The sequence below is a fragment of the Arachis hypogaea genome, chromosome 16 (assembly GCF_003086295.3).
Source record: "Arachis hypogaea cultivar Tifrunner chromosome 16, arahy.Tifrunner.gnm2.J5K5, whole genome shotgun sequence".
Classification (NCBI taxonomy): Eukaryota; Viridiplantae; Streptophyta; class Magnoliopsida; order Fabales; family Fabaceae; genus Arachis; species Arachis hypogaea.
In genome coordinates, this window is record NC_092051.1 from 28507672 (window position 1) to 28520006 (window position 12335).

Genomic DNA, 12335 nt, shown 5'->3' on the forward strand with positions numbered 1-12335 from the left:
TTCCAATTGTGCTATGCAAGTTAGAACGTATTTTTTCTCTTGAATTTTTTTATTTAATGGAACATCTACCTATTCATTTGCCATTTGAAGCATTGCTTGGTGGTCTTGTGCAATATAGATGGATGTATCCTTTTGAGAGGTACCTTAGTCACACCTCTATATTTATTCTTAATTTTTTTATTGTTTTATTAAGTCAATTGTTTGTTATTTGATTTTTGTTATAAATTTTTTCATGACAGATTTCTCCATCATCTTAAGAAAAAGGTCAAGAACAAAGTACATGTTGAAGGATTTATCATTGAATCATATTTAATTGAGGAGATTTCTCACTTTTGTGAGTACTATTTTAACCAAACTAGCATCGACACAAAGCAAAATGATGCGGGTGATAATTCAATGCAATCAACTTTGTCTATTTTAATTTGCCTGGTTGTTTGGCTGGTGAATACAAAACTCGTTATTTAGATGACAAATAATTCAGTGTAGCCATGAATTATATACTAATAAATTGTGATGAAGTTAAGCTATATATTGAGTGAGTATTTATCTTCTTATATATATATATTCCTACATGCTAATAATATTTTCTTATATTAATAATTTTAATTTCTTTAAAATTCATGTATTATAGGATCTTTGTGGACTTCATATGCCAAGATCATATTACTTTAAGTGATGAACAAGTTAGATCAATTTATTGAAGCAGATTTTATAAAGTGGTTTAAAAATTATGTAAATCAACATAACATGATAGTCTTGTTGTACACACATTTTTTTTGTAGATGACATATTGTATTCTAACTTACTAGTTCTTATTTAATATAGGTTCATGATCATTTAAATAATGTGACAGATTTGAATATTCATTCTTTGGCATGGGTCCTTTGAGAATTGTTAAATGTTGGCCTATCTACAAAGTCAATAGCTTCAAATTTCACACAATTATCTCACTCAAGTAAAAAGTCAACTCAGAATTATGGAATATGTGTCAAAGGCACAAGTTATGGTGAATATGAAAATGATTTCTATGGCCAGTTTGATGAAATTATTCAAGTTGAGTATATTGGACTACTACTAAAAAGAGTTAACTATTTAAATGTGAATAGTTTGATCCTACGATTGGCAAAGGAATAAAGGTAAACAAAGAGTATGGAATCATACAGATTCGAAAGAATCGACGATATGGTAAATAAGATCCACTTATCATTGCACATAAAGTAATCCAAGTATATTTTGCACCTCATCCAATAACCAATATCCCGGAAAAAGCATAATGATGATTTGTATTCAGGCACGGACCTACGTGATACAATAGGGGGCACTTGCCCCCACTCCCATTTTTTTTTTTAAATATACATAGATAATATGTCTTCATTTTAAATTTTAAATGATTCCACTATAAATAAATAAAAATTCCAAATTCATCACTTTATCTTTCTATCATTTTGACTATTAATTAATCTAATCAAATGGACAAATATAGTCTTCTTTCATTCTCAAATCTCAGCCGTCACCACTCCTTTATTCTCTTAAATCCTCTTCTTAGTTTCATATTTTCAATCTTCTTTTTTTATTCCTTTTTTAGTGGTCATCCTCTTTGCATCAAATGGTAAATTTTAAATTTTTTTTAATATAACTCTATGTATCTTTTAATTTTATTGTTTCTGTTTTTGATATTTTCAATTACAAGTTTTAATTCAAGTAATTATAGTTTAGGTATTAATCTAATTTTTTATTCTTTTCATAAATTTATATATTTTATTTTATTCTCAATTTAGTGATCCTTATTATTTATTTGTTTATCTTTGGTTATATTTTATTATATGTAATTATATTACATATAAATTTCTAAAGTCGATCAATTTACTAATTTAGAATATATTTTTTTATTTTTAGAAATAGTAATAAAAATATCTTAAAAAATATCTTTCGTCTTATTTTATTATATGTAATTTTTTTTGTATTTGAATAATTAATGTGTATTTTTATTTTTTAAATTTGAATTAATATATCTTTTAATAGTAATGTATATTATTTTTGCCCCCCTAACATAATTCTTCTGGGTCCGTCACTGTTTGTATTTAAGATTAAAGCAAGAGGTGAGATAGAGATTGAAACAACAGAAGATTCTGCATATCAAGAAGATGCCACAAATCAATCTAACAATCATATCTTAAATGATATTGATATTATTGTTGATTTATTGGATACCAAGAGTACAAAATATGAAGATAATAATGATGATGATAATGGTGATGATGATGATGATTAGGAGATGAGGACGAAGACATAGACGAGGACAAGGACGAAGACGAGGACGAGAACAATGAGGATGAAAATCAAAATGAATAGTATAAAAAAGTGCACTATGAAATGTATTTATTTATGAAAAAAGTTTATGACTTTTTTATTTTACGTAATTTTTTATTATATTTTATTTTTACTATTTTTTTAGAAGATTGGATATATTTTATTTTTAAGTTTTTATATATGTGATTCTTTTAGATACACTTTGTCTTAAATTTGTTACAAAATTAAATTTTGAATTATTATAACGTAAATAATTAAAAGAAAAAATTAAAAATAATACGAGGTAACTAAAAATAAAATAAAATTAAAATTATTTGGGACAAATCATGACTAATTTAAAATATAAACAATATTTTTATACTAAATGTTAAAATTTTTTAATAAACATTTGAAATTCGTTTGAAAACTAATGCACTTTCAAACGGAATTTACAAATAATGTTATTTTCGTCTCAAATTTGTGGGGCAAAAATTTTAGCTATCACGAAGGGTTAGCTATAGTAAAAGCATTTAAGACTAATTATAGATAAATTTGGGATAGAATTAACATTTTTCAAAATGCGTTACAAATCTGTCTGAAGTTATTACGCATATCCAGATAGAATATAGATGAATTTTAATTTTTGTCCAAAATATGTTGCTAATCTATATGAAAATTTTAGCGCCATCCAAAAAAAAATTTGGTGCCAAAATTTGGGACAAAATTTAGACAAATTTAGGATAGAATACCTTTTTCCAATTCCTTCACTAAAAGTTGTTCAAAATTTGTCTCAAATTTATTCGAAATTAAAAAATCATTCGGACGGAATAAATTTTGTCTGAAATTTTCATTTGAAAAAGCCTTATTTCTAGTAGTGTCACACTCTTGAGATATAGTGCTCGCTACACTCTTGAAATATAGTGCCCGCCACATTTTTTGGGAGAAAGTGTTCCCACACACTTGGGATATAGTGTCCGCCGCATTTTTCGGAATAAAGTGTTCTCACACTTTTGGGATAAAGTGCCCGTCACACTCATAGGATATAGTGCCTGACACACTTCCCAGGATAAAGTGCTTCCACACTCTTGGAATATAGTATCCGCCACACTTTTGGGATATAGTGCCTGTCACACTTTTGTAATATAGTACCTGTCACACTCTTGAGTTATAGTGCTTGACACACTTTACAAACAGAGAGAATATGATGCAACATAAGCGGGATAGATTATACATATTCAATATCCTCATCAAACTCATCTTTAACATACTCAAGATCAACCATATTCAAGATCAGAAGCAAAATCACAACTCAATATACTCATTTCTTATTCCAACCTCATTATAATCATGATCGCCATATATCATCATCACCCTTATTCATATCTCATACAATCACAATGCCACATCTCATTAGTTCAATTATTCACTTCACAAATCTCCCTCAATGTCAACCTAACTCTCGTAATAGGTTCATTCTCTTTCCAAAGCCTAAAAGCTAGATATCATACCTTAGATAGGTGTTACGAAAGTTTACAAGCTTGCCGAAAAGATCAAACAGTGAAAAAAATAGAATTTTATGTGAAAAATAGGGCTCGTGCGTACGCATCATTGCTATGCGTACGCACACATTAGACGAATTTCCCAACTTGTGTGTATGCATCATAGTGTGCGTACGCACAACTTATAGAACTTTCAGGGTGTGCGTGCGCATACCCCTCGTATCTACGCACGAGTCTCACCAAACGCTCTGGTCTGTGCGTGCGGATGATACTGTGTGTGGACACACATACCAAAATTTTTGGTTTTCTGTAAAATTCTGTTTTGAAATCCAAACTTCAAACGCACATAACTTTTTCGTTAAAAATTATTTTTCGTCCGTTCTTCGAATGTTATAAACTTCATGGACCCAATTTTCATTCAAAATAAATTTCATAAAATTTGAAAAGTCTGGAAGTCAAGTTATGGCCTGTCGAAGTTAGTCAAAAATTCAGTTTTTACCCAAAACACAAAACTTCTAGTTTTACCAAAGTTCTCAATTCGTACTCAATCAAACCACTACAATTTTCAATATCAGTAACCTCTAACAACTTTTTCATATCTCTCAATCATTCCATAAATATATCAACATTCAAACTCTTTAATTATTCAACAATTTCATGCATAATTTTCCACCAAACTCAACATATGTCACCACTAATCATTAAACATTAACAATTCACATATTTCAACTTATCTTACGGACAATTAGCCTAAGTTTTCACGCAACATTATATATTAACTACGAAAAATCAAAACTATACTTTGGCTGATTTCTCTCCAAACTCAAAACACCTCAAACCTCTCCTCTCCTCAAGTTTACAAATTTCGAAATCCTCACTAAATGAATTTTTAGCTTCCAAGGCTCAAATTCAAGCATCCAACATCCACCAATTTGACTCCAACTCACACAATTCAATCTAATTTCATGAAATATCACTATAATCAACACAAAGGCGCACTAAGTCACTAATTCACAAAGGTTAGCAATTTCTTATCTTACCGACAGACATTTGAAATAAAACCCAATGATAATCCTATGTTAGATCACACTTAAATCATAAAAAATGCCAAAATTCCTCAACATTCAATACCCAAAATCAAGAAATTAAAGGGGGGGGGGGTGAGAACTGGGTGAGAAATTCAATTTTTTACCACTTTGTTTCGATGAATTTAAAGTAAATTTCAAGACAAATGCGTAGTCACAGACGACTCGTCAATTGAAGTTGCGGATTGAAAATTACAAAAATTTAAAATTTGAATTGAAATGGGAGATATAGTTCTGAGTTTTCTTCTTCTCTTCAGCGTGTGTGTTGAATAGAAGGGGGAGAAGGCTGAGTTATGCTATTTGTATGCTAATTTTAAAGCTAAGTATTGGGTTCAAGGTCCAGCATACAGACTCGGTTCGATTGATTCTGTTCGTTGGTTCGGTTTTAGACTAAAATTTTTTAAATTAATATTAAAATTCGTATTTTAAGTATTTTTAGCTCTTCTAATTATAAAATTTAATTTTCTAATTTTTTTTGACTCATAATTAATTTATTAGTTAATTATTTATTAATTTTTAAGATTTTACATAAACTTCTGTCCATATAACAATTTATGATAAAATTTAAAAATTCTATAAACAGTAGTGATTTATATAAATTAGTTACAGAATCGAAATGTAACCATTTTAAAAAATATTGTATTTAGATAATTTTGTCCTCTATTTTATTTAAATGTGCAATTTGTCAAATATAAAAATACCAATTTATACTTTAAAAAAACACAAATGTACATCTCTAATGAATATATTATATAAAAGAAATATGAAAGTAGTTTGGTGTAAAATTTTATTTTTTAAAATTATTTTATTATATATAATTTATAAAAAAATATATTTGCAATGTTTAAGATTTTAACTATCGTATTTATTATTAGAGAAATGATAATGATTCTTTTATTTTGATGATGATATATTTTTTTTTACAAATAATTTATACAAAATACAACGTAAAAGAATCTTCTAAAAAGTAAAATTATAAAAAATGAGAATAAGATTATTATTTCTATTATTATTATTATTATTATACATATTTAATAAATAAAAAAATAAAAATAATTGAAAATTCTAAGCCATTTTTTTTTAATTATCATCTTAACTTCTAAATAAAGAAATATTTGAATTTTTTAACTTTTATGTTTTAAAAAATAATAATCATACAAGTTCAAATCTCTCTCTTCTCTCTCTCTCAAAACGTCCGGTGAAATAATAAGCATTAAGTTTGTTTAAGTGTCATTCTTAAAATTTTTTTTTAAATAATATTTTTTTAAATTTTTTTTTACAAAAATAAAAATAATTTTATGTTTGAATATTTTATATAAATTAAAAGATCTTTTATGTATTAATTATGTTTAGATAAAATAAGATAAAAATATTTTTTTGTTCATTTATTAGGTAAAAAATATCTTTTAAAAAAAATTAAAAAAAAGAGATATAAACTGTAATTTTTTAAAAAAGATATTTTTTTATATTTTTAATGTTTTTATTTTTACTATTAAAAATTTACCAAACACACAAAAAAATATCATTCAAAGATGGCCAAACAAACATATTTTTTCTCCCTCGACGAGAACAAATCCTAGCCGTTGACCGTAGCTGTATAACGGGATGCGATTCGATGCGGAAACCCCTTGGCGATAGATATAAGAAGTAAGATTATGTTAAAAAAAGAGAGAATCTCACACGACTCCACTAACTCAGCAAAAGTAACGACACTGCCTCCATCTTCGTTTCAAGCTCTTTCAATCTCCGATCTACTTCTCCCTATTTAATATTTATTCTATTTCAAATATTCCAACACTTCCACTTGTTGTTGTTGTTGTTGTTGTTGTCGCTCATTCATCTTTAGCTCCTCTGCCTCTTTTTCTTCTCGCTGAGCTTCCTGTTTTTGGTTTTGGAGTAAAACCCTAAACTAAACCAAACACAGTACCAGCTTAAACCTTTTTCCTTCATTATAATAATAGACAATAATATATTATATTTATATACCTTCTTCTTTTACTTTACGGAGATTTAGGGTTTTATCGCGCACTTACAGTTTCCGCTGGATCTGCAACCACAAGAGGCGCTGCTGCATGTTTGTTTCTGTATTCTAGCTCTGAACACATCACTCATACTATGGCGTCGTCATACCCTGGTTCCGTCAGTGCTGCCCAGGTATTATTCTTTTTCTTTTTCTTTTTCGTCTTCCTTTTTTTTGTCTTTGGTGTGCGCTTGTTTCTCATCGATGCAAAGGTAATTTTTTTATGTTTAAATTTGTGCAGGTGGGTTCCTACTTTGTTGGACAGTACTACCAAGTTCTGCGGCAACAGCCCAATCTGGTTCACCAGTTCTACTCTGATTCCAGCAGCATGGTTCGCGTTGACGGAGATTCCACCACGACTGCTTCCGATGTCCTGGTATTCTTCCTCCTCCTTAATTTATTGTTGTGTTTGATTTAAATCCAGCATCTGCAATATAGTGTTAAAATTTATGTTTTTTTTTTGTGCCCGGGGGGGGGGGGGGTTGATGTCGTAGAGCGGCTCGTAAATCTCTGAACAAAAAGATTATGTGAATACTTGTGTGAGAGTTCAAATTTTGTTATCATTGTTATGGGAGGAAGTTCCAAGTTCCAAGGTTTTTGGCCTCAGAGATGTTACCGTTTACGCTGATTTCATCAGAAGTCAGACGTTTAAGTCGAACTTAGGCTTTGTTTGTTTTGACTGAAGTAGGAGGGAAATAGAGGAGATGGAAGAGAAATGTCAAATTTTGATGTATAATTTATAAAGAAAATTTTCTAATTTCTCTTCCCTCTCTATTTCACTCCAAACAAACAAAGCCTTAATGATCTACCCATAGATATGGTGACAAGTTGGTATTGTTTGATCCATGTAGGAGATCCAATCTAGTGGGTTAAGTCTTGGTTGCTGCTGCTGTTATACTATAACTGATTCGGTTATGTTAATCTGGTGCAGCAAATTCACTCTATCGTCACCTCACTGAATTTTATTACAATTGAGATCAAGACAATCAATTCTCTCGATTCTTGGGATGGAGGTGTGCTTGTAGTTGTCTCAGGTTCTGTCAAGATGAAGGATATCAGTGGGAGACGGAAGTTTGTTCAAACCTTCTTTCTTGCTCCTCAGGAGAAGGGTTACTTTGTACTGAATGATGTTTTTCATTTTGTTGATGATGGAGTAGTATACTCAAATCTGGCACCAGTGGCATCCGAAAAGATTGACACACAACATGAATCAACGTCTCTTGCAGAGCCACCAGGTAACATCTACTCAATTTCCTTAACATGTAATTAGGGTATTTATAATTTGTGAATCCAATGGTCCCTATTAGTAAAAATATATTTCCCCGTTCTTGTGAGGCATATCATTATTGTTTTCACATGAACTAAAAAGATCCGGGTTCTTCTGTGACACAATGTATTTTTACATGAGCATTATCTTGTTCACTACAAATTAGAGTTGACCAATATGTAAATCTTACTATTGGTATAACCACTGCTTTCTTTTGGTGCTGAGTTTGCTATTTTTATCAGCTCCAGATTATGATTTGGAGGAAGAAGCTAGGGAATATGTCAACTCAGTGCATATAGGTGATGACCCGGTGGACAAATATAGTCTTCCTGAGCAACAGGAACAGCAGCTACATGAAGATCTTGAAGATGAAATTGTGGTTGAAGAAACTCCTGTAGAGGAGACATCACCCCGTCAAAATGTTGCACATACCACCCATGAAATCCCTGTTTCTCATGTGGAGGAGTCTTTAGAGGAGCCTCCCAAGAAAACTTACGCATCTATTGTATGTAAATTCTAGTATATATTTTTTCTTTTACTGGCTACTTTGTGTTTTGTGAATTTATATGTGATCATCTGTTGTGAAAACTGAACAGCCTTTAACTAAAAACATGGTGCCACATCATTAGAACAATATATCATTTGCTTTAGAGTAGTTTCTCATGTTTCCATCTCGTGAAGTCAGCTGCAATTAAGAATCTGTCTTAAGACTCTCCTAGGGAAACAAGCTTTTAACTGAGTTTCTGGTATTCATGATCAGAATAGCATAAATACTTTTCGTAGTGTCTAGAATGCACAAAGAAGAATCTATTATGGGAGACAGAAATCAAGTTATATGTTTGGAGCTAGTTGTCCTTTTTATGTCTTCTCACAGCCCAAAATGATCTGTTCTATGAGTAATAAAATATTGAAAAATGTTTCTTATTTGATAAAGAAACATATTGGAATGTTATTATGTAGTTTTCCTTGTTTCATTCTTAACTTTAATTATGATACAATTGAATTGTAGTTGCAAGTTGCTAGAGGGCTGTCAACTGCGCCACAGCATACACCACAGCATTCCTTTAAAAGTGCCCCACCTCCTTCAGTATTAAACCATGTAGCACAGCCTGCTGTTCAGCAGTCAAGCTCCTCATCTACGTATGCCCCTGAGTTTGGTTCTGAGGCTAATGAGGAAGCCTATGGACTAGAAGAAGAAGGTTTTGCTTTTTACTTGCCTTCAAATCTTTGTTCTCTTTGGTCTCACCAGCCATATCACTTTGGCATACAATCGTAGATTTTTCATGTCTTAATTTCACTATAGACACTTGTTGCCTATGACTTCTTTTAACAGTTGGTTTGCTACTTATGGTATTCATGTTTTTTTATGTGAGTTTTTTAATCTGTTCTTAAGTCTTTGTTGCTGCATGTGCTACTTTTAGTGAGTGAATGTTGTATAAAGTTTTCTATACACTTGACATACTTGTAGGAACTAGGATGACTTTTTAGGCTAGAATTCTCTGGGTAGAGTGTCACAGTGATTGTTAGGTATACGAAAATGTGTTCCAAAGGAAATTTAGGAATTAAATTCTACTATTTCTAAATTAAATGTCACTACAACTTGATGCTAATATTTTCTAAGAACTTATGTTATTAGAGCATCAATGTTATTCTTGATCTATGTAAACCTTGCAGGAGAAGTGACTTCTGTCTACGTGAGGAACTTGTCTCCTAATGTCACTGAATATGAGATCGACCAGGAGTTTAGAAGTTTTGGAAAAATTAAGCCAGATGGAATATTCATTAGGGTCCGAAAGGTTAGCTCCTTTTGTCAATTAAATCGGACTTTTTTGGTATCCAATCACAGGAGAAGAACAATACTATACCATAAATTGATGCTTGCAGGAAATTGGAGTTTGCTATGCTTTTGTGGAGTTTGAAGACATTATTGGTGTTCAAAATGCTCTTCAGGTTTGAAGTTATATTATTATTATTATTATTATTATTATTATCTTCCAAATATTTTAGTTAGTTGACTATCAAAACATTAAGCACCTTAATAATTCTGTTCCATAAGACCTATTTGGCTTTTATTTTCTTAACCAGCTATATGTTTTACTTAAGATTTTCTGTTACTTAAACCAACCAATAATTTATTCTTGTTCCTGAATTTGATTTATTGTCATCATTAAATTTTTTCATACGGTCATAAAGTTATATTTTGTATCCTTAGATTTCATAATTAAACAATTCCTGGGTTTATTTGTTATAGTGTTCAAGAGAATCTATGGATGTCTCATAAATTGAATCTGTAGTGCTCTATAAGTATCAATATCTACTGCTTCTAGGGTGTGCTGTTAATAACTATAATATCTAATTCTGCTTTAATTGAGCATTGTCAGCTAGTTATGCTGCAATGATCAAAGTACCCATATCATCAATTTTTTTTTTAAATGATTTTTAGGCCTAAAACTGTCTCAAGTCTTGATTATGTGCTGTTATTATAGGCATCTCCCATACAATTGGCTGGTAGACAAGTATACATAGAGGAGCGGAGACCAAACAGTGGCGGTGCGGCAGCAGCTCGTGGAGGAAGTAAAGTCTTTTATATTACTTCTTATTTTTCTTACTCTTTCAAAAACTTCTCATGTACAGGCACAGAAACTTACGTTTCAGTTAATGCTATAACTGCAGTTAACAAATAGGTTTGCTATGGCCTTTGTGCTCAGGGATCATAGTTGAACATGCTAGGGTACTGGTTTTGGGTCAGCACTCTGTATTTGGTCCATTAGAGCTATTCTATTTGGTTTAATAGTGCATTCTAAATGCCCTGCATCTTAGTGCCCAGAGGATATATTCATAGTTTCAAACATTAGTTTTAGGTGGTGGTTGTTGCAATAGCTTTGCAAAACTGCAGTTATTGTTATGGAACACTTTTGGTTTGTGTTATACATCAGATCTACCTCTGATGTGATGCTAGTTATAGTTTAGATAATACTTTTTAGTTTGGTAGTGTTTTTTGTTTCCTGGTGAACTAAAATGAATAGGACATTGTTTGTACCCTTATTTGTTTTCCATTTTTGGATTTAATTTGGATGATTGATGTTCATTTCCATTGTATTGATCAGGAAGGGGAAGAGGCAGAGGCAGTTATCAAACGGATGCTCCAAGGGGGCGTTTTGGTGGTAGGGGACCGGGCAGGGGAAATACTCAGGATGCATCAGAGTATACCAGACTAAGAGGTGAAGGTTATCCTCAGCGTGGTCCGCGATGAGTAGTGTATCAGACAGCATGCATGAAGATGGGTGTTCAAGGTCTCGTACGATTATTGAATTCTGATATTTATGTGGGTGGGTATTTGATGCAGGACTTCTGTGCCTTGATAGAAAGGAGTTTTACATTTTGGGTGTGTCGTTTGTTGTGAAAGCGGTGTTTAGACCTGAGTTAGTTTGTTTTGCAAGTATAACATTAGTTACTTCCCCTTGAATGCTTTTTATTATGCCATTCAATTGGGAAATTTTGGTTATTTGTGATGTACCCCAAGTCAGGATTGTGGGGGGTTTTTCAGTGACTGAAAGGTCTGTTTGAAAGGATTTATAATGGTTTAGATGTCACTGGAGGTCAATCATGTGTTTTATCTAATCTAAACCAAATTGATTTTGCTAAAACTTTTTAACAGTACCACCAGAGTCATTCAACGTTTTCTATGCTGTTCAACATGGGAATAGCCAAACTTTTTCTAGTCATGTTCAATGTTTTAATTATTTTGTTGATGAATATTTTATTACACTTTTCAAGGATCCAAAAATGGAAATCCTAATGATTTTGCATGCTGTATGTACCTCTTGGCAATAAAATAAAATAAATTACAGTCAACTACGCCGTTTTTCTTCACAAGTGAGCAAAATATTGTGCCAAGTTGGCAACTGTCCCAGTCTCTCTCCCATCAAGATATTTTTCTCCATATTCTATTTTTTTGGGTATTAACCTCCATATTCTATTATTAAGTATCCAATTAATTCGGCTTGATTTAACAGAAGTCCATGAAAGGTTTAGAAGTCTCTTAGCAAGGAAAAGTGCGGCTGCCTGAGTCTATTATTTGATTATTATTAACTTGCCAATTTGTCATCTCCTTGGTGAAATTGTGCCGTAGGAAGTAGGAACATCAACCCTCGCTTGTTCTGTCCTCTTATATG

The 12335-nt window shown here is 31.5% G+C and overlaps 1 protein-coding gene across 1 annotated transcript; it reads left to right on the plus strand.

Annotated features, from left to right (window-relative positions):
- Positions 1–6472: 6472 nt before the first annotated feature.
- LOC112758780 (nuclear transport factor 2) lies at positions 6473–11807 on the plus strand. Its single transcript, XM_072220150.1, has 9 exons — positions 6473–7027; positions 7135–7269; positions 7825–8128; positions 8403–8665; positions 9170–9359; positions 9835–9956; positions 10045–10110; positions 10647–10734; positions 11268–11807. The coding sequence occupies exons 1-9, from the start codon at positions 6989–6991 to the stop codon at positions 11411–11413; spliced, it is 1353 nt and encodes a 450-aa protein (XP_072076251.1). The 5' UTR covers positions 6473–6988; the 3' UTR covers positions 11414–11807.
- Positions 11808–12335: the final 528 nt, after the last annotated feature.

What these genes read in the sequence shown, in the direction of transcription:
- LOC112758780 (XM_072220150.1), top strand. Translation starts at nt 6,989, where the DNA reads ATGGCGTCGTCATACCCTGGTTCCGTCAGTGCTGCCCAG. An exon ending in GTTCCGTCAGTGCTGCCCAG is followed by an intron (nt 7,028 to 7,134) that starts GTATTATTCTTT and finishes AAATTTGTGCAG; the next exon opens with GTGGGTTCCTACTTTGTTGG. An exon ending in TATTCATTAGGGTCCGAAAG is followed by an intron (nt 9,957 to 10,044) that starts GTTAGCTCCTTT and finishes TGATGCTTGCAG; the next exon opens with GAAATTGGAGTTTGCTATGC.